At 42.6% G+C, this 24,516-nt stretch overlaps 1 protein-coding gene across 1 annotated transcript in view; it reads left to right on the plus strand.

Moving 5' to 3' along the window:
* Window positions 1-24,516, plus strand: part of lrpprc (leucine-rich pentatricopeptide repeat containing) — a 57,719-nt gene that overhangs the window by 12,272 nt on the left and 20,931 nt on the right. Inside the window, exons 12-25 of the mRNA XM_039783267.1 lie at window positions 1,300-1,418; window positions 1,515-1,605; window positions 2,706-2,775; window positions 4,585-4,612; window positions 5,305-5,362; window positions 6,308-6,414; window positions 7,106-7,183; window positions 7,431-7,502; window positions 7,918-8,031; window positions 8,153-8,283; window positions 8,600-8,685; window positions 13,283-13,490; window positions 18,346-18,470; window positions 20,680-20,786. Of these exons, the coding sequence (XP_039639201.1) occupies window positions 1,300-1,418; window positions 1,515-1,605; window positions 2,706-2,775; window positions 4,585-4,612; window positions 5,305-5,362; window positions 6,308-6,414; window positions 7,106-7,183; window positions 7,431-7,502; window positions 7,918-8,031; window positions 8,153-8,283; window positions 8,600-8,685; window positions 13,283-13,490; window positions 18,346-18,470; window positions 20,680-20,786 (1,394 nt within the window). The remainder of the gene's footprint in view (window positions 1-1,299; window positions 1,419-1,514; window positions 1,606-2,705; window positions 2,776-4,584; window positions 4,613-5,304; window positions 5,363-6,307; window positions 6,415-7,105; window positions 7,184-7,430; window positions 7,503-7,917; window positions 8,032-8,152; window positions 8,284-8,599; window positions 8,686-13,282; window positions 13,491-18,345; window positions 18,471-20,679; window positions 20,787-24,516) is intronic.

A 24,516-nucleotide genomic window follows, 5' to 3' on the forward strand; every position in this document is an offset into this window, starting at 1 on the left:
CTTTTATTCATCTAAAGAAAGAGACTGCCAGGTGAACACATACGTCCAAAGAGAATCTAGAAACGTGTGTGTGTGTGTGTGTGGAGAGTAAATACACAGCATCTTAAGGTATGTCAACACAAGGAAGCACTTAAAGGTAGTTTGCTGAAGTTCGCATGGGAACATGGTGTATTGGTACACTAAATGTGCTCATACAAAGCATGTATATGCACCTCAAACCGCATAGCAACACACACTGACAATGAACACACACATGGGGACGTGTACGTGCCCTCATTGAGGCCCATTTCCTTTATGGCCATGCTCCCAGACATATGCAAAGTGCTGCAGTGCCTCCTCTACATGTGCATACACTCACAAACACACAGACACTTGCAGGCATTTTGAGAGTGCATGTGTAGCTGTTCCATATGTATGTGGCTGTTTTGGCCTCCTTTCCTGGGGGCAGGACCTCGGGGCTCTGCTGGAGAGCAGGGTGATGGTGCAAGAGTCCACTTCAGGCCGAGCGCGTGTTTATGTACGCGTGTCCTCCAGTCCAAGGTGGAGAGGGAAGCAGCCATTAGCATTTTGTCGATGGAGGGTCTGTTTGTGTGTGTGTGTTGGTGCCTGGCGATTTACCCGAAGGGGTGAGAGAAAGTATGTGCCAGCTCATTTCTTAGACCCATATTTACAAAGTGCCTACACAGCTCCAGGCCTGTACGTGAGTGAGTGGAGGAAAGTGTGTGTATCTGTGAAAGAGCAGCATGTGATTGAATTAAAACAGCCAAATAAAAAGGTTTGTTCACCCCAAACTGTTGTTTTCTTGAAATTCCAGGGTGCACATAAAATAACCTAATCTCACATGTTTTTGACTATTGATTCAAATGTCCCAAATATTCTTAATTACATCTGTCACTACACAAACACCAACCTATTCCACTTGCATTCTGGAGGACATAAAGATAACATGAAATAAAAAAGCTGAAACAATTAGTCTGATGATGCACATGTTACAGCTTCTAAAATGTGTGGTTTTACTGCTTTTTCTTTTATATCATCGTAAATGGAATATTCTTTGGTTTAAGACTATTAGTTTGAAGACTCCACCTTGGATTCTGGGAACTATTTTCTGGTATTAACTTGAAAATGAATCTATTTGTCAGGGGAAAAAATAACCATTAATTACAGTCCTGATCTACTACTAACTGATTTTGTTCTTGTTTTGGCTGTTGACACAAATGTCATTAATATTTCTCTTAGTATCTCTTGTCACTACACAAGGATAAAGTTGATATTAACTTATTACTTTGTGTGTTGTAGGTGTGGTTGAGGTGGTAAAGGGCATGCAGGAGCTGGAGGTCTGCCCTGATGTTGAGACTTTATCCAACTACATCCTCCCTGTCTTCCCCAGCATGGAAGCAGCTCGACAGGCCCTCAAGGTTGTGTGGGTGTGGGTGGGGGTGTGTGTGGGTGCAGCTAGTTTGCATTAAAAACAGTTTTTTTTTGCTGACATAAAGGTGATTTTCTCTGTTCAGGATGCAGGCATCTCTTTGGAGTCGGAGGGCTTCTTGTCTTCAGAGGTGCGTTCAGTGGCTGTTAGCAACCTGGCTGAACTCTACACCATACGTAAGCAAACACACACACACACACACACACATGCGCACACACGTGCACACAACACACTGACACATTCCAAAGAAGCTCTACTGCATCTTGAGCACCCATCATCATAAAAATCGCTGCTTTGCCTGCGGGCTAATTGGACCAGCTTTACACACACACACACACACACACACACACACACACACACACACACACACACACACACACACACGGTGCTCATCAGAGAGGCGCCTCGGCAGGCAGAGGGACGGGATAGAGAAGGCTGTTAAATAATAGATGACTCTTCCTGTTTTCTGTCTTTCATCTCATTTTAGTCTCAAACATCCACCACTCTTCTTCACATATGTTGCTGACAATTTTCAGTGTTTTTTAAGATTTGCTATATTTCTCCTCACTATGCAAGATTGCCATAAACACAGCACACCCTCAAAAAGCTTCCTTCAGTGAGTAAAATATCAAACCTTTCCTGGTTTCAGTTTAAATTTAAAGAATTTACAGTTTTTTTTTCTGTGTTTATATCACTGTAAATTGAACACAAATGGCTTTTGGACTTTTGGTTACACAAATCAAACAATTTAAAAGATGTGACCGTGGGTACTATAAACTGGCTATTTTTTCAACATTCGTTTAATTTATTAATTTGATTCCCACCACTGCCCCTCAAACTCAATCTAAAAGGTAATTGGTAGAATAATTATTAATGAAAATGGCAGCCGTGAAAATCATATTCATTTTTATTTTTCTTGGTGTGCTGGTTAAAGAAATTGGCATCTGACTGACTGGTTACCAGTTTGACTCTTGGCTGGGGAGGTGAGGATGGGGAAAGACACATACTAGTCTCTTTGTCAGAACTACCTTTGATGTGTTTTTGAGCGAGGCGTTATACTTGTACAAAGTTTTAGTCTTAGTAACTTTTAGTGTGTGTGTACAATAAAAGTTCAGTGATTTTTGTCTTCCAGGTTAGATTTCTGTTGCTAGGATATATTCCACATACAATTACACCTTGACCACACAGACCAATCCACATAAAGACAAGCTGTTGCTGTCTTTTCTCTTTCTTTCCCTCTAATCCCTTATCTGTCTGTCAACTCTCTGTTTTCCAGTGTCTGATCCCTCCTGCCCCTCGTTGGACCTCAGTATTTTCCGCGGCAGCCTCATCCTGGGCTTCAGAAAGTGAGTTAATTAGCCTGTCGTCTATTTATGTCTAAATGTGTTCTCCATCATTTGATATATATTTCTCCATATTTTGCCTCATAACTCCTGACTGGCGTTTTAGGGAGGCCTGTAGCACTATGGAGCCCACCGTGGCATATGCTATGACTATGACATGTGCAGCCTATCACACCATCCACAGCGTCTGTGTGCGTGTGTAGGCAGCTGGAGGGAAACGCACACACGCGGCTGCCTCATGCATATGGAGGCAGTCATCCCTCAGCTCTCGCCCCAAAGCACCGTGGGAGATATGTAAATTAGCAGATGCCCACCACTGCCCCTCATACCCGGACCCCCCTACTGATCTCACTCTCTCTTTCTCTCTCTCTCTCTCACAAACACACACGCACACACACACACACACAGAGTTAGCCTTAGGACCAGGGTCTGAAGGGGTGTTTATGAATATTTACAGTTTAACACTACACACACCCACACAAAAACACTCCGGCCCCTGAGCGAGGCTGGAGGTGAGTCAGAGAAAAGTGCTGACTTGTCTGCAGGGACCAAAGTTATTTCTACTACTAAAAAGCCAAACATTCAGCCAATACATTTTTTGTTGTAGCTGATGTGCTGATTAACTCAGTGGATGTTCATGAGGAACTAACATAATGGATAAAGTAAAGATTATGTGGTATCTAATTTTTTCAAGGAAAACGTTGGTAGTAACAGCAGACGCACGATTGCAGCAAGAGTCATTATTTCAAAACCATAAAAAAATGTAGATTACCAGATTTTTGTGCAGAATTTGGCATGTCTTTTCTGTGTGTATGGTGCACCCTTTTTTAAATATTTAAAATCAGTGTCTCCTCAAATAATTTGTCCGTCTTTTTTTGTGTCTGAATTCGCTCCCTCTTCTCCATTTGCTTTGCTCTCATTGCATTAACACACATACACACACCTACACACTCCTCTGACTGTTAGGTTGCCTGACAGGGTCATAATTGGGCTTGTCACTTGGGGAGTGTGTATGTGTGTCTGTGTGTGCGCCGTGTCATTGCAATGTGGGACCTGCCCCTGTCAAAGACAAGGTCAGGGGATAATTTAATCATTAAAGACCTCTTCTTCTTTCCTCCCTTCATCTCTCATCTCCCCCTCTCTCCTCCTCTCCACCACCAACTAGCTGACAACGCCAGAAATGTCACACGTTGTCATCATTTAGCCTGTGTGTCTGTGTGAGAGTATGTCTTTTGTGGTTTCTCAGGCTTTTGTACTGCCGTCTCTCCTCTTGTACAGTGGGATAGAGTGTCAAACTGAAAAAATCTGTCGCCCTTTCTTGCCTTATTATATTGTACTACACTGTCAATTCAGTAGCTATGGCGACATGACACTCATTCACTCATATATTCATGATTATGCTTACTTGAATCAAATCCCATTTGCCTACAAAAATAATTTAATCTAAAGTTGTTTATCTCAAACATTTATGTAGTGTATTTATATTCCAAATGGGGGATAAAATAGGAAAACATTTCTTTAAATGGAAAAAAATCGATTTGTTTTAAACTCCTAATGTATAAAACAGTGTAGAAAGACATGGGAGAGGAGAATAAATCCATGTTGGAAGTGTGTGTGGTGGAAGTGCTTCTTTTAAAGAGATGTATTTTCAGAAATATAGATGTCCTTTTTATGTTTTGTGGCCTAAAAGCAAAACGTACCCTCACTTAGGAGCAAATTGCACATTCACCCTGACACGTTGGAAACTTGTTGACCCCCTGGTGGTGCATGTCGACTGGGTGCTAATGTCTTGTCCTCTACTGCCCCCTGCAGGTCTTCTGATGTGGAGAGCATGGTGAAGGTAAGACGTGAATGTGCTCGCATCGTTTGAGTGCCTTTGTAGAATCTTATACCAGTACAGAACAAGATTTCTAATTTTAATTTAAAATAGTTTAGTAGTTGAAGATCCAGACAAAGAGCCTACATTTAAAAGAGGGAACGATAGTAAAGACGATCCTTAAAGTGAAAACTATTTTTAGTATATAAGGCATTAGATGATTCTTCAGCTGTACACAGTGCAGTATGATGGCTTATTCCTCACAACAAAATAGCTATGATAACCAATTTACTCACCATCTGCTACATACCAAGTTACATTTAGAAAGAATATACAATATGACAAATGCCATCTGCTGCCTTTTATCCAAATCTCCTTATGGCACACTGAGCGTATAAATAAATAAATGTTTAGGATGGCTATATAACTGATTTAAAAATACTTTATTCATCCCTCAAGGGGCAATTTTAGGCAAGATGGTTTGCAGACATAATAACACACAATTCATTCACATACATAACAAAACTACTACAAAATGTAGTGGTTTAAGGGTTAAAATAACACATACATAAAAAAAAAAAAAAAAAAAAATGTTTAATATTGGATTGCCTTTCGGGCAATTTAACCCCGGTGATGTTTTCCTTCTCATACTCGTACTTTTCTCTCCTGTGAGCTTTTAATGTAAAATCCTTGTACCACCTGTTTTATTTTCCCAGATTACTGAGCTTTTGTACAAAGACGAGCGCTTCGCTAAAGGAAGCTCCAAGGCTTCTGGTAAGGAAACATTTCTACACACTGTTGTCAAGTCAGGACATTCATATCTGACAATCTCCTTGTATGCAAGACGTGGGTGTGTTTGTCTAGGTGAGAAAAATCAAGAAAAGGGAGGATGCACGCGCGCGTCATCCATCACGTATTCTATCTCAGCTTCCAACTAGAATGCCGATGACAGAAAGTTGCCCAGTGTGTCTGTGTGTGTTTATGTTCAGTCTCAGTAACAAAATACTGCTGACCGGCCCACTTCTCGTCATGAAGCCTGTGTGAGTTTTTGTCCAGGTGTGTGTGTGTGTGTGTGTGTGTGTGTGTGTGTGTGTGTGTGTGTGTGTGTTTTTGCAGCGTATGCGCTGTGGTGTGTGTGTGTGTGTGTGTGTGTGAGTGAAAGACCTGCTCTCTCCGTCTGAGGAAATAGAGCCTGGCTGCTGACACAGCTGTGTGAGTGCCAAGCAGCGTCCATAGCTGGCCAATGTGTGTGGAGCGTTGATGTCAGTGCGTGTGTCACGCAGTCCCCAGCATTGAAACTGGTGTTTGTGCTGGTGGGAGCGATGGAGACTGTTATCCATGTCACATCCCATTAGACGACATCTGCGTATGTGTGTCTGGGAGTTGAAGTAGGGGGAAGCTGTCACTGCCAGCCATTGCACATTCACTCACACTCCAGCCCAAAAGCAGCCTCTGTCAGCAGAAAGACAAACACACACTCTGCAGACGTTACAGAAAAATAGTATAAATGCACAAATGGATCCAGTGAGTGACACGGTGGCAAATGAAATGTATTCCCAAGACAACGTGTGTGTGTGTGTGTGTGTGTGTGTGTGTGTGTGTGTGTGTGTGTGTGTGTGTGTGTGTGTGTGTGTGTGTGTGTGTGTGTGTGTGTGTGTGTGTGTGTGTGTGTGTGTGTGTGTGTGTGTGTGTGTGTGTGTGTGTGGTCGTTCCCTGCAGAAGCGGCATCCTACTTCTTGTACAATGTGATCGACAGCATGTCAGAGGGAGAGGTGCAGGCACAGGAAGACAAACTGCGCAAATACTTCAATCAACTACAGGCTCAGGTACACACACACTGACGTGAGGTTACTGAAAACAAACATTCATACAGTAATATACTATATATCCAGTTCATTCATAACCTTCCCGCTTTAAAGGAGCTTACATACTGATCTGAGATGATTTGCAGTGTGTAATCAGACTCCCACAATATACACAAACACACTACAGAACACATGACCTCCTCCCCGCGCTCCATTTCTAAGGAGTGAAGGTTTGAGTTGTGGAAGATTAAATCACGTTTTACACTTTTTGTCTTAACTGGCCATTTGGAGTTCAGTAAAATGGTTTCCTGGTCCAATGTGAAACATTTTTGAAGTCCCTAAAAAGTCCCAAAACAATCTAAGTAAAGAAACAATTCAGTGAATGTTTTAGATATCAGCCTAGGAAAACGGCCTAGGTTAATTCTGATTTGCATCTGCAAAAATCATCCACCAGCATCTCAATGCAGCTTTATTTTCAGCAATTATTTATCTACAAATTCAAACACAAGCTCTGTGACAGCTTTTAAATGACGCCGTGGCTGAGTTAAACTACTACATGCTATTAAAACTTAATACGTTTACATTCAGCTACTGTTCAAATTTAACTATGAACCTTTTAACACACAAAAATGAAGCAGGTTCAGCTCCTGTTGTGCTAAGAGCTCATCAGTGCTTTGATTATGTTGATTTTCTTCCTTTGGTTTCTCTGCAGAACATAACCATTTCAGGCAACATCTACAGAGGTATCAAGAACCTTCTGGAGTCCTACCATGTCCCAGAGCTCACCAAGGTGCAGACCCTGATCTCCAGTCTTTTACTGTTGCATATATAGTTAAAATGTTCCCAATGCAGTATTACTTACTGATGTTTTATCATAAAGCTTTAAGATTATTGAGGATCACTTGAGAAAAGCATGAGTAGAGTTGACAAACGGAACAGCCAAAGGCACAATACCATGATTGTGCTACTTAAGTTTTCTGTACTGTTATTATAGTTGCCTTTAATGATGTGAAATGTTACCTGTGTGCATGTGTCAGGACGTGGTTGCTTTGGTGGACCCCAAAGACAGAGTGTCCAATGGCTCTGTGTCAGCTGTTCCCCGTGTCACTGTAAGTTGGACAGTTTGAAATGAAGAGTAAAAAATGCTATGAGATGCAACATAATTATTTTTCAATTTGAATAAATATCTATTCATCTAGCCATCTAGTTAGCTCACAGCTTGTATTGCTTGAATTTTGCTTAAACTTCAGGTTTGAATTGAATTTGCAAAAAAATAGGAATGAATGTAACACCACAGTTGGCCTCATAATTTACTTTAATGTGTGTCATTTTGTAAGAGTATATATTTCTTCTCTGGGTAATTTAAACTTTAAACTTAAAACTTCTTAAACTTTAACTTCTGTGGAGATGACTGTTCATGCATGATACGTATTTTGGGTCTATTAGTACAAGCTTGTGTCATGAGGTCGTGCATGTATGTATTTGGTCATGTACACGTGTTCAACCCCTCTCTGTCTTCATCAGGGAATTGAGGGTAAGGTGTTGGCACTTGAGAAGAAACTTGCCGAGCTGAAGGCAGAGAACAAACCATTAGGCAATGTTCTCAAACAAGCCATCCAGACTCTTTGCGCCGAGGAGGTAGGATTTGTTTGAATACCTCAGTCTCACAAACCCTCTTCTTTTTCTTGAAATTAGTTTCTTTGTCTGTGTGTTTAGTCCTGTGTTTTTTTTGAGTTTCTGAGTTTTGTTGTCTGATCAGAACCTGCAGCGCGCACTTGAGCTGAAGCAGCAGCACGAGGAGGAGATGACAGTCGGCGGCTATGCCACCCTCATCAACCTGTGCTGTCGCCACGACAATGTGGAGGAGGCGCTCAACCTGAAGAGGGAAATGTGAGTGAAGCAGGATACGTGCACAAATACTCTACGCACACACACACGGTAGCGCTGCAACCAGTAGTAGGCCATTAATGTTTAACTTGAGTGGTATTGGGGGAGACATTAATGCAGGGTCCAGTCGCTCTCTTGACTAACTAAAACTAAAACACAGGAAACTCTCCCTTCCTCCGTTTCCTTCTCTTCACTCACCACCTGGTTCCAACATCAGACTGAAGTCCCAACAGCAGAGCGTACAATAGATAAGTTGCATTACTTTAAGTGGAATACATTAATCTAGTCTGTCTCTCGCCCTCTCGGTCTCTTTCCTTAGGACTCGTAAGGACTCATCAGTCGTACTGGATGCCAGTAAATACATCGCATTGGTCAAGGCCCTCTCCAAGAATGACAAAGTGGAGGGTAAGTTCCCCTACGACTGCAACTAATGATTATGATTATTCTGCCAATTTCTTTTATTAGTCATTTAGTCTCTAAAGTGTCAGTTAACATAAAACACAACTTCTCAGAGCCAAAGTACCTTCTTCATACTGCTTGTTTTGTCTAAAACAAAAGATATTCAATAGCAGTTTGGCTTGAAGGATTTAAAACGATTAATGGATTATCTAAATAGTTCGTAACTTTAAATCGATTAATTAATTGACCAATCCCACCTGCACTAAGTTCCTCACTACTTTCTCCTCTGACAGTAAGCCGGATCAAAGTAGATCAGGCTTGAACCTCAAAAGGCGTGTGTGTGTGTGTGTGTGTGTGTGTGTGTGTGTGTGTGTGTGTGGTGTGTGTGTGTGTGTGTGTGTGTGTGTGTGTGTGTGTGTGTGTGTGTGTGTGTGTGTGTGTGTGTGTGTGTGTGTGTGTGTGTGTGTGTGTGTGTGTGTGTGTGTGTGTGACCAACTCTGTTACAGTCTGTCTTTCTCCCTCCCTCAAACCACATTAGGCGACCATTTTCAGAATGCTACGGTGGGTTTCCTTCAGCCCACCGAAGACCCAATTACCATCAGTTTTGCCGCTCTGCTTTCTGCACACGACAGGCAAAATGTTTCCCTTGTCTGTCCTCTCCTCCCCTCTCTATGTCTTCGTCTCTGTCTCTCTATCTGACCCTCTCTCCCCCGCTCTGTCTTGAAGCATGTCATCCCCCCCCCACACACACACACACACACATACACATATATACACACCCGCCGTCAGTGAGAAATGAGAGAGGGGGAAAATTACAGGACTGTGTGTATTTTTCCAGAATTATTGAAATCCGCCTTGATGCTAATGGCAGATCATGTCAGCCGAAGTGCTTGAGCATTTTACACACACACACACACACACACAAACACACACACACACACACACACACACACACACACACACACACACACACATACACGTAAATTTGCATGTGAATTCAGGCAAAAGGCAATTGCCAGGCAAGACGGTTGGTGTGTCCGTTTGGGTGTGTGTTTTGGGGTGTGTATAGGCAGCGCTAACGCATTTGCCATTAGCCAGAGTGTGCATATGGAGGGGACGCTTGTCAGCCACATTAGCACACATGGCTAACCTTGATGTTAGCCTCTCCCCACCCAGCCGCTGGTCCGCCTGGCTCCTAGCACACACCAGCCCCAGCTGAAGATCATGTGTCCTGGCATCTTGCTTTATTTCTCAACCTCTCTAATGGCTTTGTTGATTTTGCCCTGGGTTCAAAGCCTCCCATCCCACCTCACCAGTCAACTTTGTTTTAAACTCACTTGATCCTATTTGTCTTCATCCTTATATCGCCTTCCTTCCACCATCTCTCCAACTTCTGATGCTCACTCCTCGTCTCCATCATGGTTCTTGAATCTTCACATCTGTCCATACATCCATCTATATAACATTCCCTCTCTTTGTGTGTGTGTGTTTTTTTTTTTCTTCTGGAAGATGAGTGTAAAAAACAGTAGCAACACTTATCCATTAATTTTCACAAAATATATAAAACTTAGATCTTTCATGTTAGCTTTAAATGCAAAACAAAGACAAAAATAGAAATGGTTATACATGTCTGTACAGTGAACCCAATACATAATGTACCTGATCTGTTAAGCATGACAAGCATCGAAGCATCCACATTCGTTACAAGCTCACCTTTATCATCCAACCACAACAGAAACCATACATAAAACGGTACATCATAAAGAGATTGGGTCCCAGGTTCCCCTCAAAATAATATGTACCTGTGAGTTGCTGATCTGACCATACGCCCCATATGCAAACCCCTCAGTCACACTGAATCCCTTTTTAAATTAACATAATTTTATCCAAGTCATTGCTGCTATCCATACCAAAGATAAACAATATTGTATTATTTATTTTTATTCTTTGTTTCAGTGTTCCTATGAATAGTTCCCTTATTATAAACTAACTCCGATCATATGGCAACCGTTCAACCTGAAGAGCTGTAAAACCCTTTGAGTTGAATTAAGCTTACAAGTATTTAGTTAGAAGTAACAACTAATGTGACATCCACACGGTTTACTATCTTATTTTTACTTAAACCTCCTGCATAAAACTTCCTTTTAGATTTACACTATTTAAAGCATATACAGGCTGGTTAAGTGGTCATATTTTGTAGGGATTCAGTAATTGTTTCCACTGCCAACTCCAGTGCCAAGTGGTAAACCCAACATTCTGGTTATTACCTTTTAATGAAACCTGTAATCTAATCTAAAAAAAATGTCAAATAAAAAATAAAAGCTACCCCTAAATATGTAGAAACAGTTTGAACTTGCTTTGGCTATAAATATTTTCCAATTTAAAATATCCTGTGACCCAGTGAATCTGCCATACGTATCAACATGGGCCCAAACACCGCCGTTGCCTCCTTATACCTTTTTCTTTCTTTTTTTTTAAATACACATGTTCTCTATCACTAAGCGTCTCTTTGCACCCTTGCACCCCTGCCTTCTGAATCTGTCCACCTTCCAGTGTGTGTGTGTGTGTGTGTGTGTGTGTGTGTGTGTGTGTGTGTGTGTGTGTGTGTGTGTGTGTGTGTGTGTGTGTGTGTGTGTGTGTGTGTGTGTGTGTGTGTGTGTGTGTGTGTGTGTGTGTGTGTGTGTGTGTGGTCATGGAACATTAGATCAACCATTGGGCTGTGTGATGTTTGTTTACCTGGCCTGTCTGCCTATCCATCTCTTGATGTGTGTGGCTCGCTTTGCTGGCCACGATGCTCGGCTGAGCTGATGGATATGCATACTGGCTAAACGGATGGATAAAGGGAGAGATGGCGTGTGGGGGGTCCAATATTAGCTAGGGTAGCTCCATTTGGGCAGATCAACTCCAAGCCATTGGTCTCAGTGATTAGCGGGTCTGTCAGAGAGTGATGGAGAGAGGTATGGATAGAAGGAGGGAGGAAGGGAGACATGGAGAGAGTCAGAGAGCGGGAATAAGTTGCATATGAACTGATAAACATTACAGACTTGACAACTGTTATCGGTTTTAGGACCACGGAGAGATCGTCTCTGATTTCTAGGAGTTTTTGGTGCACCAGATTTTGTCTCTGTCCTGGCCATTTAGAAATTGTGAGACTTTTTAAACATGGATTATTTGTATTCTCGGTGGCAAAAAAAAACATGCCACTCCTGTTGTTTAAACTGAGCTTTAGCCCTTTTAAGATGTGTTCATTTCAGAAATTCATATTTCAATGGTGATAGAAGTGTAATACATCATCACACACACACACACACACACACACACACACACACACACACACACACACACACACCCACACCCGGTTTAGCAGTGTCTCCTCCATTCCTAGTTGCCCCTACTCCACCCCTCCTTCTTCTATTTTCCCCTGTGCCATTAAATATGTGACAGCCTTTGGTTCCCATCGCCATAACAACTGGCATAGAGAGGTGGAGAGATGGAGAGAGAGACTGAAATTAGGGTGCCAAAGCACTCACCAGTGGCCCTGTCCCTCAGACCGTGTGTGTGTGTTCCCAGTAGAGAGTGACACTCGTGTTTGAGGGGTTTTGTCATATTACCAGGCGTTAGTATCATTAGACCCACATTTGTTCACTGTAACTTGATTTGCTTTTCTCTGTTTGTGTCTGTATTTGATACAGTCTTTTACCTACTTGAGGACATTTCTGTTGCGTGAATTTGAAGCAAGGAGCCCATATTGCCCTTCAGTTGGATGACTGGCTTACTACACATTATTCAAATATATTCTGCATCTCTCCATCTCCTCCCCTCCTCTTGGTCATGCTGTATAGATTAGTATCTGTGGTGGAGAGCGGCTGTATCGCTGTCAGGCCATTAGCAGCTGTCTAAATAGACAGTAAACACATCTTAATTACCTTACCCTGGTACACCACATATACACACATGCTCCCTTTTCACCATTTAGCCCCTAGTTTTGGCCAGATGGGCGCGTGGCCCGGTAAAAAGCCCTCCATTACCGGGTGGACTTGACCAAACTGATCCACCCCTCAGCCTGCTTACCAAGGTCTCATGGGGGCCACGTCGGGCCCTTGTCGCCGCACACCTATAATTTAGCCCCCCAAGTGCTTTCCACATGGCCACAGCAAAAAGCCGGCCTCCATTGTAGGGGTCCGGTAATTGTAGTCTCGTTTAGAAAAGCGCAAGTAGCAATTAGTGCAGAGTTGGCATTATACGGGGTTGGATTTGCATCCCTGCTGGGCACAAAATGCTGTTTTAATATGGGTTTGTTTTCCCCACATGGAATTAGCTAAAGGGGCCTTTTATCATATTCACACACCCTACTCTTCTCTCAGCCAAGCTCTGCCCACCTCTTGCTTTCTCTCCCTCATGTCGATGCATAATCTCTTTCTCCTTGTCTTTTGTTCTTTTCATTTGTCAGTTTGTCTTTACCTCTAAATGACTCTCTCAGTAACTTCAACTTTTGATTGAGAATCTCACCAAAGCCTCGCACATGCCGAGAGTTGTTACTGATGTGAATCATTTCTTCACATCAACAATTTCTGTCTTGATCTCTCTTTCCCTCCCATCACAGAGGCAGTGGACATCCTGAAGGAGATGAAAGAGAAAGAGGTGGTGATGAATGACACACACGTCACCATGCTCTTTCACACGCTCAACGCCGTGGTGGCCAAGGGCGGCGCCCCCACCATCAGACGCCTGCAGGACACCATCTTCACCCTTGGACTGGCCAAGCCCACCGCCAATCTCTGCTCACCCCTCATTACTGCCTACCTGGACAGGTAAAACAAACGGACTATTACAAATCACAAAAAACACTGATTCATACAGTCATACACACACAGAGACGAACACACTTTGCCCATGTAGTCACTGATTTAATGTTAAAACATTAATTTGTCCTACAGTATGTTGTTTTTCTATGGCTGAAGTTCTCCACTAACCAGCCAACCAGCTCACTTTTGTTTTCAGATTTGTGTCTTCGTCTGCCAAATCCAGTTGCCAGGTGTGTGTATGTATGTGTGTCTCAATGAGTCACTCATCCCTCCCTATGATCATAACTGAGGTTACATTCTGGGTCAGCGATTCAGACAGAGAGAGGATGCGGAAATTGCGTGTGTGTGTGTGTGTTTGTGTGTGTTCGTGTGGGGAGCCTGGTTTTGTTTGTTAGAGGATTCGCCAGCTGCAACCTCACCCATGCGCCCCCACCCCTGATCTCCTGAAACACCCACTGCTCTATTTCAAGGTGTAAGTGTGTGTGTGTGGCGAGAGATGGCCATCAATGCTTCTTCCCATAATGCAAATGAATGTTACTGAACATTGGCTGTGGGGTCACTGGTATTGCCCCACCCCTCAAATCTATTCAGTATGCGTGTGTTATTCAGCATGTGTGTTCTATTTATCAGAGCAGCTTTTAAGTAGATCAACTCATTAGCATGTCAATTATGTACAGAGCACTAATTGCTGGATTTACCACAGCCACGCAGTGCGTCGTTAGGCACCAGCCACTACACATACATGCCCTGCACATGCTTTCATATACACGAGTTACCTCTAGTGTACATGCTGCGGTAGAGGTAGACCTTCTCTGCACATGAACCTCACACACACACACACACACACACACACACACACACACACACACACACACACACACACACACCAGTGCTCCCCTGGCGCTGTTTGTTTTGCTGTAAGTCTGGTCTGGCACCAACAGAGTTTCCAGGTTCACTCGTTAATAACTGCCTCTGTGAGATTAGCAGGCTAATTTACTCCAGAGTCATCAACAGCAGCCAAAACACAAACACACACGCAAACCAGTTTGCTGCAGCCCTGTTCACAATTCAAGTGCCAGTTGTACTTTGTCCAAATGATACTGCAGTGAACGCACACACAAGTAAACAAGCTAACTGCTGGTATTTTAGCTGTCTGGTTGTCAAGCCTTGGAAATAGTCAACAAATAAAAGGAACCTGATGTGCAGATAAAATGAGTTTGCACACCACTTTAACTGAGCATAGGCTAGAGTGTTTGGAGAGCAAAGCTTCTTTAAACCCTAAACATCAACAGCATATTCTTTTCAATTTTCCCCTCTCTTTAACTTTTATTTTAGGCTCCTCATAGCCTTGCAAATAGCTTGATGAATAACAACATGCTAATATATGCAGCCCACTGTCAGAAAATCTAGAGTTGTAACTATGGCTTTGCCTTTTATTGGCATCAACAAAATGACATGAGCTTTTGGCAACTAAATCATTCTATACATTTGTCTCTTGTAAAAATGCATAAAAAGTGTGGAATGTAAAGCGGATTTAACATGTAGTTCCAGCAGTGGTTCAACCAAGCCTCAGGGCAGGTTTGAGTACCACAACACTTGACTTTTGCGCTCCAGTTGAATCTATCTCCTCGCTCTCTTCTCTTTATATCTTTTATCTTTATCGGTTCGTCTCCACCTCTTCATTCCGTCAGTCAGGGGACAAACCGACAGTCGGGAAGAGGAGGGATGGAGGGAAGTGATAAAAGAGGACAAAGCAGACATCTCTCCCGCCTGCACCCGTCTCATCGCTGCGTCAGCGCTAATGACTTAATGAACACTTCTCCGGCAGATTAGCCCTTGACAGCCCATCATATGTGCCGCCCCGTTAGCCTTCATGCCCGTCCGCTCAGTGTTGTGTGTGCTAACCTGCTACTATGCTAGTCCAGATTGCCACATCATTTTGGAAGTGATTAGTGACAGGAATAGCTAATGAGTCCAACAAAATGAAGAGCTGGCAGGACACGTATGATAAGACAGAGATGGTGGCAAGGAGTTGGGAGGGGGCTTAGAGAGCTGATGGGAGATGAGTGGCTTGGAGGAAGTAATAGCTTATCCACTTCTACTCTTTTCTACTGTCTCATATTGTGTGTACATAGTTTCATGTTAAAAAGCAACAAAAAAAAGCAGTATACTGCCTGCCAATCACCAAATTGGCAGACAGAAATGTAATATTGTTGCTAAAGAGTCAGATATTTCCCTAAGGTTGGTGGAGACCAAAACGGAACCAAACTAACTCCAAAATGAAAGTAACACATTTGCCATATCAACATTATAAGGTAATATGTGATAATATGTCAAATGTTTGCAGTCCAACTGCCCCTTAGTTGCCAAAATAATCAATAAATGCAGCTTTAAGACCTTTTTTACACACACACACACACACACACACACACACACACACACACACACACACACACACAGACACAGACAGTCATGTAGGTTTTGGGTAACTGCATCATGTGAGCATTTACCTGTGTAGATGCTGACGTAAACATTAGTAAGTGCCATTCTTCAACACATGTAACAGTGGGCTAGCGGTGTCATGATCGCAGTCTCATTTGCGTTTGGAGACACAGACTCCTCGTCCTCCCCCACACAAGGACAGTGGCTTGATAACAGGCCTGCCGATCTCCTCCGAACAAAAGAGTGGGACGGAGAGAGAGAAAAATAGGGGAGGGAAGTGACATGAGGCAAAATGAGCTTCCTTGTCTAATCCTTCAGGTTTCCACTGAGCAAAGCGCTCCCATTTTTTTTTTTTTTTTTAGGGCTTAATTGGCTGGAAAGTGGCTGACATGCAAAGTTGAGGACATTAACAGGGCTGTGCGCCGCAGTAAATGGCAACGCAAAGTGACAGTTAAATTGTACCTAGGGGAAATTATCCGTCTTTCGACATCCTTAGCTCTTTTTTTGGGGTGGATCAGTGGGCGGAGAGGGAGGGGGAGAGGGGAGGAAGGCAGAGGGGGTGTAATTGCAATGCCAGGCCTTTTTTTTTTTTTTTTTTTGCCAAGAGTGATGGGATTTTTTTTTTTTTTTAAGATGTCTCATTAGGATGGAGGAATTATAAGAAGGTGTGGAGGAGTGTGATGGAGGAAAGAATTAGGGTGGACAGATAGAAAGGATGAAACAGATGTGGAGGAGTTTCGAAACATCCACCAAACATGACTTGGCTACAACATGCAGAAATGGCTCCAGTGTAAAAAGCCACAGGCACCATACCACAACAGTTACGGTATTTGTGCATATAAGCCACATTACATTTATTACAAACAGCTTTTTTTCTCCTCCAACCTTGTCTCATTTTTGGAGTAAATTGCGTACCCAGGACTGCTCCTCCCTCGGTCTCGTTCTATCTCCACACTCTTTCTCTCATTTTCAAATATCTCTTAGTCTCTCTTCTGTGTTGTTCAATCAGACTGTTGTGCAGTTGAACAGCCTCTTGACTGGCGCTGCTGAATAATGTTGTCCCTCTTCATTTCAATTAGCGGACCTCTTTACCTTCCACCGCTAATCACTCCATTCCTCCTCCCTTCATCGCTCTCTTCTGCTACTGCCTCACAGAAGCCGCACTCAAGGTCATACCATTTCCTTTTTTTTTTTTTTTTTCCTCTCGGGTTGTTGGTCTTTTGGGGCATATTTCTCTTTTCCACTTGTCTAATTGATTAGAGGAGAAAACACTTCAGAAATTATACCTGTTCACTCTCAATCGGTTTCTCTCACGCTCTGTCTATCCGTCTGTTTCTCATTCACTTTCTCTGCCCCCTTTCCCCCCCATAGGTGCCCTATCTGCTTTGACCTCTGTGTGATTGACATGGTAATTACCCAATCAACAGATTGATGGCAGCGCTGTCACAATAGAGGGGATTGAAGTGGTCTCTCTCTCACTCCCCCTTCTCTCAGCTACTCGTTCTCTTGCTTCCTTTCGCTATCTCTGTCTCTACTTTTCTCGTTATCACTCCATCAGGCGCACTCATCCTCCCTTTACGCGCTCTTTTGTGTGTTTGTCCGCTCGGGAGGATAGATTGAGCAAGAAAAGGATGACATGAGACGTAGGAAGCTAGCTTGGGGTGGGGTGGATGTTGTTGCCATATTTCTGCTAAATTGCTCAGCTGGGGGGCGAGGTCATCGGATGGGGAGTCAGTGCTGACAGCATGAAATCAAAAGGAAGATGGGCAGGAGACGGAAGGAAGGAGGAGAGAGAGGATCAGGAGGAAAGGGAAATGAGACGAGGAAATGAGGGGAGGTTAAAGAGGGTTGGAGAGGACAAAAGAGGAGAGATAGTAAGAGAAGTTGGAAGGCACAAGAGGAGCTGAGCACAGAGGGTAAAGATCAGTCGAGTCCTTTTGTCTGTTGTATTGCTTCCCCTCTAAAAGCCTGTCCAGAGAGACATTAGCCCCTCGCTGACAGGTGTGTGGGAGTGCCTGAGTGTGTGAGAATGATCTATTGGGGCCAAAAGGCTTCATCACCTACAGTTGTGCTGTCATGCATTCAAAGGCCTGTATTGTTGCGAAGGTTCATAGTGCTTGAATAGGAGGTCACAGGGTTAACACCCCATGATACACTATTCTCTACCAACACAATCCTGTACATGACTGACTGGACAGACCTGACATCTAACCCGCTCTCTCTCTCTCTGTGTGTGTGTGTGTGTGTGTGTGTGTGTGTGTGTGTGTGTGTGTGTGTGTGTGTGTGTGTGTGTGTGTGTGTGTGTGTGTGTGTGTGTGTGTGTGTGTGTGTGTGTGTGTGTGTGTGTGTGTGTGTGTGTGTGTGTGTGTGTGTGTGTGTGTGTGTGTGTGTGTGTGTGTGTGGTGTCACGTGCCTACAGTAAAGACCTGGCTGGAGCTCTAGAAGCAGCACTGGAGTGTCAGAAGCGCTACAACCACCTGCCTCGCATCCACGACATCGTTGTTGCTCTGGTGGAGAAAGGAGACACCGAACTGCTGCAAAAAGGTTACACATTTGTACAGTCATTTTTTTTTTATAATCTATCAATCTGGTGCTAAAACAATTAGTAAATCATAAGAACATTTACTGACAATTCTGATTATTAATTTTAGTAGTTAGCCAGACAAGCATTTGCTGGTTTAAAAAAAATAAGCTAATTATAAAGACGTCACTTTGAGTTCTGGACATTTAATATACTAAACCCTAATTGATCAATCATATTTTGGCCAGGTTTCTTAAACAGTATGGTCAACAAAAAGTTCCTGCAGGATCCCTACGTTACCCATATAATTTCATCGAACCATGACTAGGTGTTTTTGGGTAGCATTTTATGTCTTATTTAGAAGATTGACAGTAGAGAGACGACAGAAATTACAGGACACAGAAGGAATGACATGCAACAAAAGTTCCCACTTTTTCTTTTGGTCAGCATCTTAAATCCAGAGGCCACCAGGATGCCGCAGATTCTTTATTTTTTTTGTATGTACAAACATCGCACTCCCTTAAAAGCTTATTATAGGTCTTATTTATGTCAAAATGGCTTCATTGAAGTTCAGAATAGCAGGACACACGGTCACCGCTTCTCGCAGACATATTCTAATAGTTTTTCAAACTTCTCCTGGTTGACTCTAACCTTCTATTATTCGTTTCTGTGTGTGGGGCAAAATAATCTAAAGTGCCAGTGCAGTGTTTGCATTAAACACGCACGTAACGAGCGCCAACAATTCCCAGAGTGTGTGAGAGGACCAGAGAGTGAGAAAACTTCAGACCGGGGTCGTGGTGAAGCATGTCGGGCGATCACGTTTTGAACGGTCTCCCTGTATGTCGACAGAAGCGCGATGAAAAGATCAAGTTCAATATGCCGCAGGGGCAAGTGGCTCTCGAGTGTGTAAAGGTCGAAACCATGCAGTGAAGCACCTCTCTACCTCCTTCCCTCCCCTGAAAGGTGACAGACCCTTAGAGTCAGGCACTGCACACTCAAAAACCGACATGAGGCATGTAAACCAGTGGCAACTAACCACAACTGGATCTTGAAATAACAAATGATTTTGCATCCCACTCGCTCATATAAAGCAGGAGAGAGGGATGACTCATGACATAAACCTTGAGTCACACTCGACCTGAGTAAAGCATTGTGAGTACATGTTGAGTGCTACAGCCTGTTACAATACACATCAGAAAGAAAAGCAGAAATGTACTGGAACTATCAAAATGTGCAGACTTCCAACAGACTGGCCTTCAGCAGCCCCAAAACACTCTAAAAACATGCCTTGTCAAAAGATCTTGACTCGCATGTCTGACCTTGGTTTGAGTTCAAGCACCAACAGAAAAAAAAAAAAAATTGGGTTTTTGCGAGGTTCTGGTAACCATAGCAACTGCTCAACTACTTTGAAACAAGAAAAGGTCGTCATACAATACGTGCTTTTAACCTGGAGTTTTCTGTCATGGTGAAGTGTACAGGGACCTGGGATGTGGAGGAGGAAAAGTGATTAATTAGTGCAATTAATGAGCAAATGTGGGTCTGCCTTCCAAAAAAGCCTCAAATTAGGATTTTTATGGAGAAAATACTATTTGAATTTAGTCAAACTTGAATCTGAAACTTGTCTACAAATGTGTCCACATTAGATTTAAAACCATGAATGAGTTCCTCAATAATTAAAGTTCTTTCTGTTGACTTCAGATGACCGTAAGTAAGGATTATTCTTTGCTGTGTGTGTGTGTGTGTGTGTGTGTGTGTGTGTGTGTGTGTGTGTGTGTGTGTGTGTGTGTGTGTGTGTGTGTGTGTGTGTGTGTGTGTGTGTGTGTGTGTGTGTGTGTGTGTGTGTGTGTGTGTGTGTGTGTGTGTGTGTGTGTGTGTGTGTGCGCACTAAGTGGCCATGTGTGTGATGGTCAAGGTTAGGTATTATTTCTAAAGAGTGGAGCCATTGTGTGTGTGGTACCTGGACAGAGAGAGTCCATAATGCTGAGCGCTATAGCAAGTTTACCTTTAGAGCTTAGGCTTTCATTCGGGACCTCGTTGTGTTTGTTTGAGAGCAGACTTGATATGGCTGCTTTGTGCCTGGGACATTGTGCCAAATAATGGAATCCGAAGGAAAAGATGAAGTGTACGGTGTCTTTGTTCACCTTGCAGGCTTTATTTTTATTTTTTTAATTCATGAACTTTCTCTGCTCTGTTTCCCCGTCTGTCTGTCTGCCTCTCTGTCTTTCTCTTCAGCCATGGACTTTGTTAGTCAGGAGCGAGGCGAGATGACCATGCTGTATGATCTGTTCTTCGCATTCTTGCAGACAGGCCGCTACCGTGAGGCTCGTAAGATCATTGAGGTAAACCTACACACACACACACACACACACACACACACACACACACACACACACACACACACACACACACACACACACACACACACACACACAGCATTTCATAGTATTGTAAATGGAGCTGCAAAGATTAATCAATTAGTTGTCAACTCTTAAATTAAGCGCCAACTATTTTGATAATCGATTAGTCGGTTTGAGTAATTTTTTAAGACAAAAGTAAAAATTCTTTGATTACAGCCTTTTCATAGGTATGCAAACTCGTGCATGAATGGTAGAGTGGTATTTGTATTTGATTTTCCTGGCTACATTAGTTCTCAATAGAAAAGAGGAGCTGTCTGACGAAGAATATTTCAATAAAAATCAGGATGACATCTGAGTGTCATGAGCAACAAAGGACATGAAGGATGTAACTCTACCAACCTCTTTTTGTTATTGTAGCTCATCTGACCTGAATATTTTATGAATATTTATATCTTTGTTATCTTAAGTCCTGCTGTAAGCCCTGTAGAAGAGAGAGAGAGAGAGAGAGAGAGAGAGAGAGGATTTTCATGGATAAAATAGGACGGTCGGGGACTGGATAGCGGGACAGAGAGATTGATGAATAAACGAATAGAGGGATGAGCCTGACATCGGAGGAAAGGGAAACAAGGCCATTATGTTGTCTGATCAGGATCAGAACAAAACTGAGGGGGGAAAATACCTCAACTCCATTGCTCTGGCTCTGCCCTCTCATGTCCTGGTGCGCACTAAATGAGGGATTTGTCCCTCTTAAATATTATTGACATGTTATTGTGGCTCTCATTCCCCTTCTGCTAGATTGTATTGCCGTTATCCTACTTATAACAGTCGACTACATGCCCGTGATGTATGAGATTGGTGCTGCCTTGTAAATGGACCCCAGATGTACTGTACATGTTGTCCTTGATGTCAGTGTAAGATGTAGTTTAAAGAGGCAAAGCTCAGCTGCGCCACCCCTATCTATTGGGTTTTAGTTTGTCATAGACACACAGCGTAAAGTGAAACCTGCAGCTCTTTAAATGATACAGTATGGATCTTCAGTTGTCAACAGACACTGTAGAATTAGCAATAGAGCATTAGCTGTTGTACGTACCCTGGGTGTTTTCCCCTCGATAACAGAAAACTTCGTATAAACATGTTAGAATTAGGTGCTCTAGCTAATCATTATTTTCAGTATAGATTACTCTTCTTTTTTTTTTTTTTTTTTTTTTTTTTTTTTTTTTTTTTTTTTTTTTTTTAACTAATTGTTTAGTGTATACTGTACCGTGTCAGAATGTCACAAAAGTAAAAATGTTCTTCATAAATGACTATGGAGTAATTGTTTTGGCCACCTTGGCACAGTGTAACCAGCTGTAAAGACAACATTGACATATTATGACTAGGATAAAGTTGTTGCAGAGAGTGCGTCATCAATCGGTTGCCTATTTATACATCCAGCATACATGGTGCAAAAACAACATTATTCAAAGTTGTTTGGGCAAATTAATGTCCAATATTGACTCTTTTTAGCTCTTGAGGGAAATATATGGCTCTTTTAGCTGCTAAATGCTTCACTATGTTCACCAGCTAGAAGAAAACTAGCAGAAAACCAAAACGATGAGCCCGAAGATGCTAAAATGCTTCCTACTGTAGAGCTGAGGAGAAGTGCAGAGTCAGATGATAATTCTCTCTGGGACACTACGAGCGACACTTTTCACGTTACACATTACGTCCCTTGTTAATATGATAATATTGGTTAATGCAGCTTTGAAGCATAATCCATTGAGTGGTGGTAAATTCTCCAAAGTCAGTTTAGTGGTTTGCCCTCTTTTGGAGTATAATCGGAAAAAAGAAAAAAGTCTCACTAAGACAATATATTTCACTTCACTTAACCTGCGTAAATGTTTAGAACAAAGTCTCTGAACAGAAAGTTCCCTTCTGAACTGCCACTTATGCCACTTACATGACAACGGATATAGTACTAAAGGTATATAATACAATAGAATCATATCTATCACTTAAATATGCATATACACACTCAAACACACAACTACGTTTTTTCCCCCTCTGAGAGCGTCAAGTGGCAGTCCAGAGTGGTGTCTTTGGGCTGTGTTTGGTATAATTACCAGCTGATTAATCACAGCTAATTAAATGTAATGATAGAGAAAGGTGGCCAATTTTTTGCTAAATGGTCAAGGTTAGGTAGAGGATTGTCAGGTGGCCAGGCCTATTATTGCAGCACGCACATGTGTGTGATGGTCAAGGTTAGGTATTATTTCTAAAGAGTGGTGAGCCATTATGTGTTTTTGTGTGTTTTTTGTGGTGTGTGTACGTGTGTGTACGTGTGTACTAAGTGGCCAGGTGATTAGTGGAATTGAGATGGAGAGGGTTTGTTAAGTGGAGGTGAGAGGCGGTCGGCTCTATCTTTCTTTTTGTATACCTGTACGCAGGGATGAGAAAGAAGCATCTAAAGGCCACACAATACTCTTAAAGAGGCAGAGTGATGGACTGTAATACACTGGTGTGTGTGTGTGTGTGTGTGTGTGTGTGTGTGTGTGTGTGTGTGTGTGTGTGTGTGTGTGTGTGTGTGTGTGTGTGTGTGTGTGTGTGTGTGTGTGTGTGTGTGTGTGTGTGTGTGTGTGTGTGTGTGTGTGTGGATTGTACTGATAATCTGACTTGATGACATTTTCTATTATCTCTTTCTGAAAGTGAGAGTGTCTGTGCTGTGGTTCCTTTCTGCTTTGTGTTCTTGTTTTAATCCAACCGCTCGTGTGTAAATTCATGTGCCTTCTTATTTCTGAGGATTTTGTTTTCTGCCCAGATTAGGGAGATTTGTCCTGACGGATTCAAAATCCAAAACATATTTGTGTGTGTGTGTTTGCGAGTAGATGTGCAGAAGGCTGCTTTGAGCCTGCAAGATTTTACCAAGTAAAGGGAATTGGAGGAAAAAAGATGGAGCACTTGCACTGGGCCTTAGTCTCTAAGAAGATTAGACAGACTGAGAGAGAGAGAGAGTGCAACACATTTTAATTTGTCCCTTTGGCTGGTTGAGTAAGAACATAATGCCTTTGCCTGGGCCGGATGAAAGGAATGGAGAGGCAGGGGGAAAAGAGTGAGTAGGAGCAGGGGCGATTTGGAGGAAGAGGGAGGGATTTGGAGAAGAGTGGATTGAAAGAGGAAAGGATGATGGCAGTGAGGGATGGTCAGAGAAAGGGATGAAGCCCGTCTTTTCTTGACTTTGCCCACCCTCTCAAAGTATGATGGGCTCCCATCAAAGAGGCCAGCGGGGATTGAGCGCTGTTGATCCCCATTCAGATTAACTTTCTGGCAGATCGCTCTGTCTCTCCCTCTCGCTCGCTTTTTTTCAGATTACTGGGAAGAGAGGGAGGGTGAGACTTCTCATTCCTAGTCTCATTCAGATTGTTTCAAAGCCCCAAGAGACAGATGAAATCCTGATCACTGTTATTCCATGATAATAATCATCTAGTCACTCCACATATCAAGCTTAATCTTAGCTACATGAGCCTGCAGATCAATCTATGTCAGCCCTTATTTGACAGCCTACACTCTTGTCTATCTGCAGTATTACTACAAACCTACTATATATCTTTTTTAAAGTCTGTGCAGTTTAAACCTATTTGTTTTAGTTATATGTTCTATTTTGACTTTTTAACCTGTAATTTTGCGTCTAAAGTAGTCTTTTGTGCAGTATTTTCTGTTTTTACTGCTGGCTAGC

The sequence above is a fragment of the Perca fluviatilis genome, chromosome 19 (assembly GCF_010015445.1).
Source record: "Perca fluviatilis chromosome 19, GENO_Pfluv_1.0, whole genome shotgun sequence".
Lineage (NCBI taxonomy): Eukaryota > Metazoa > Chordata > Actinopteri > Perciformes > Percidae > Perca > Perca fluviatilis.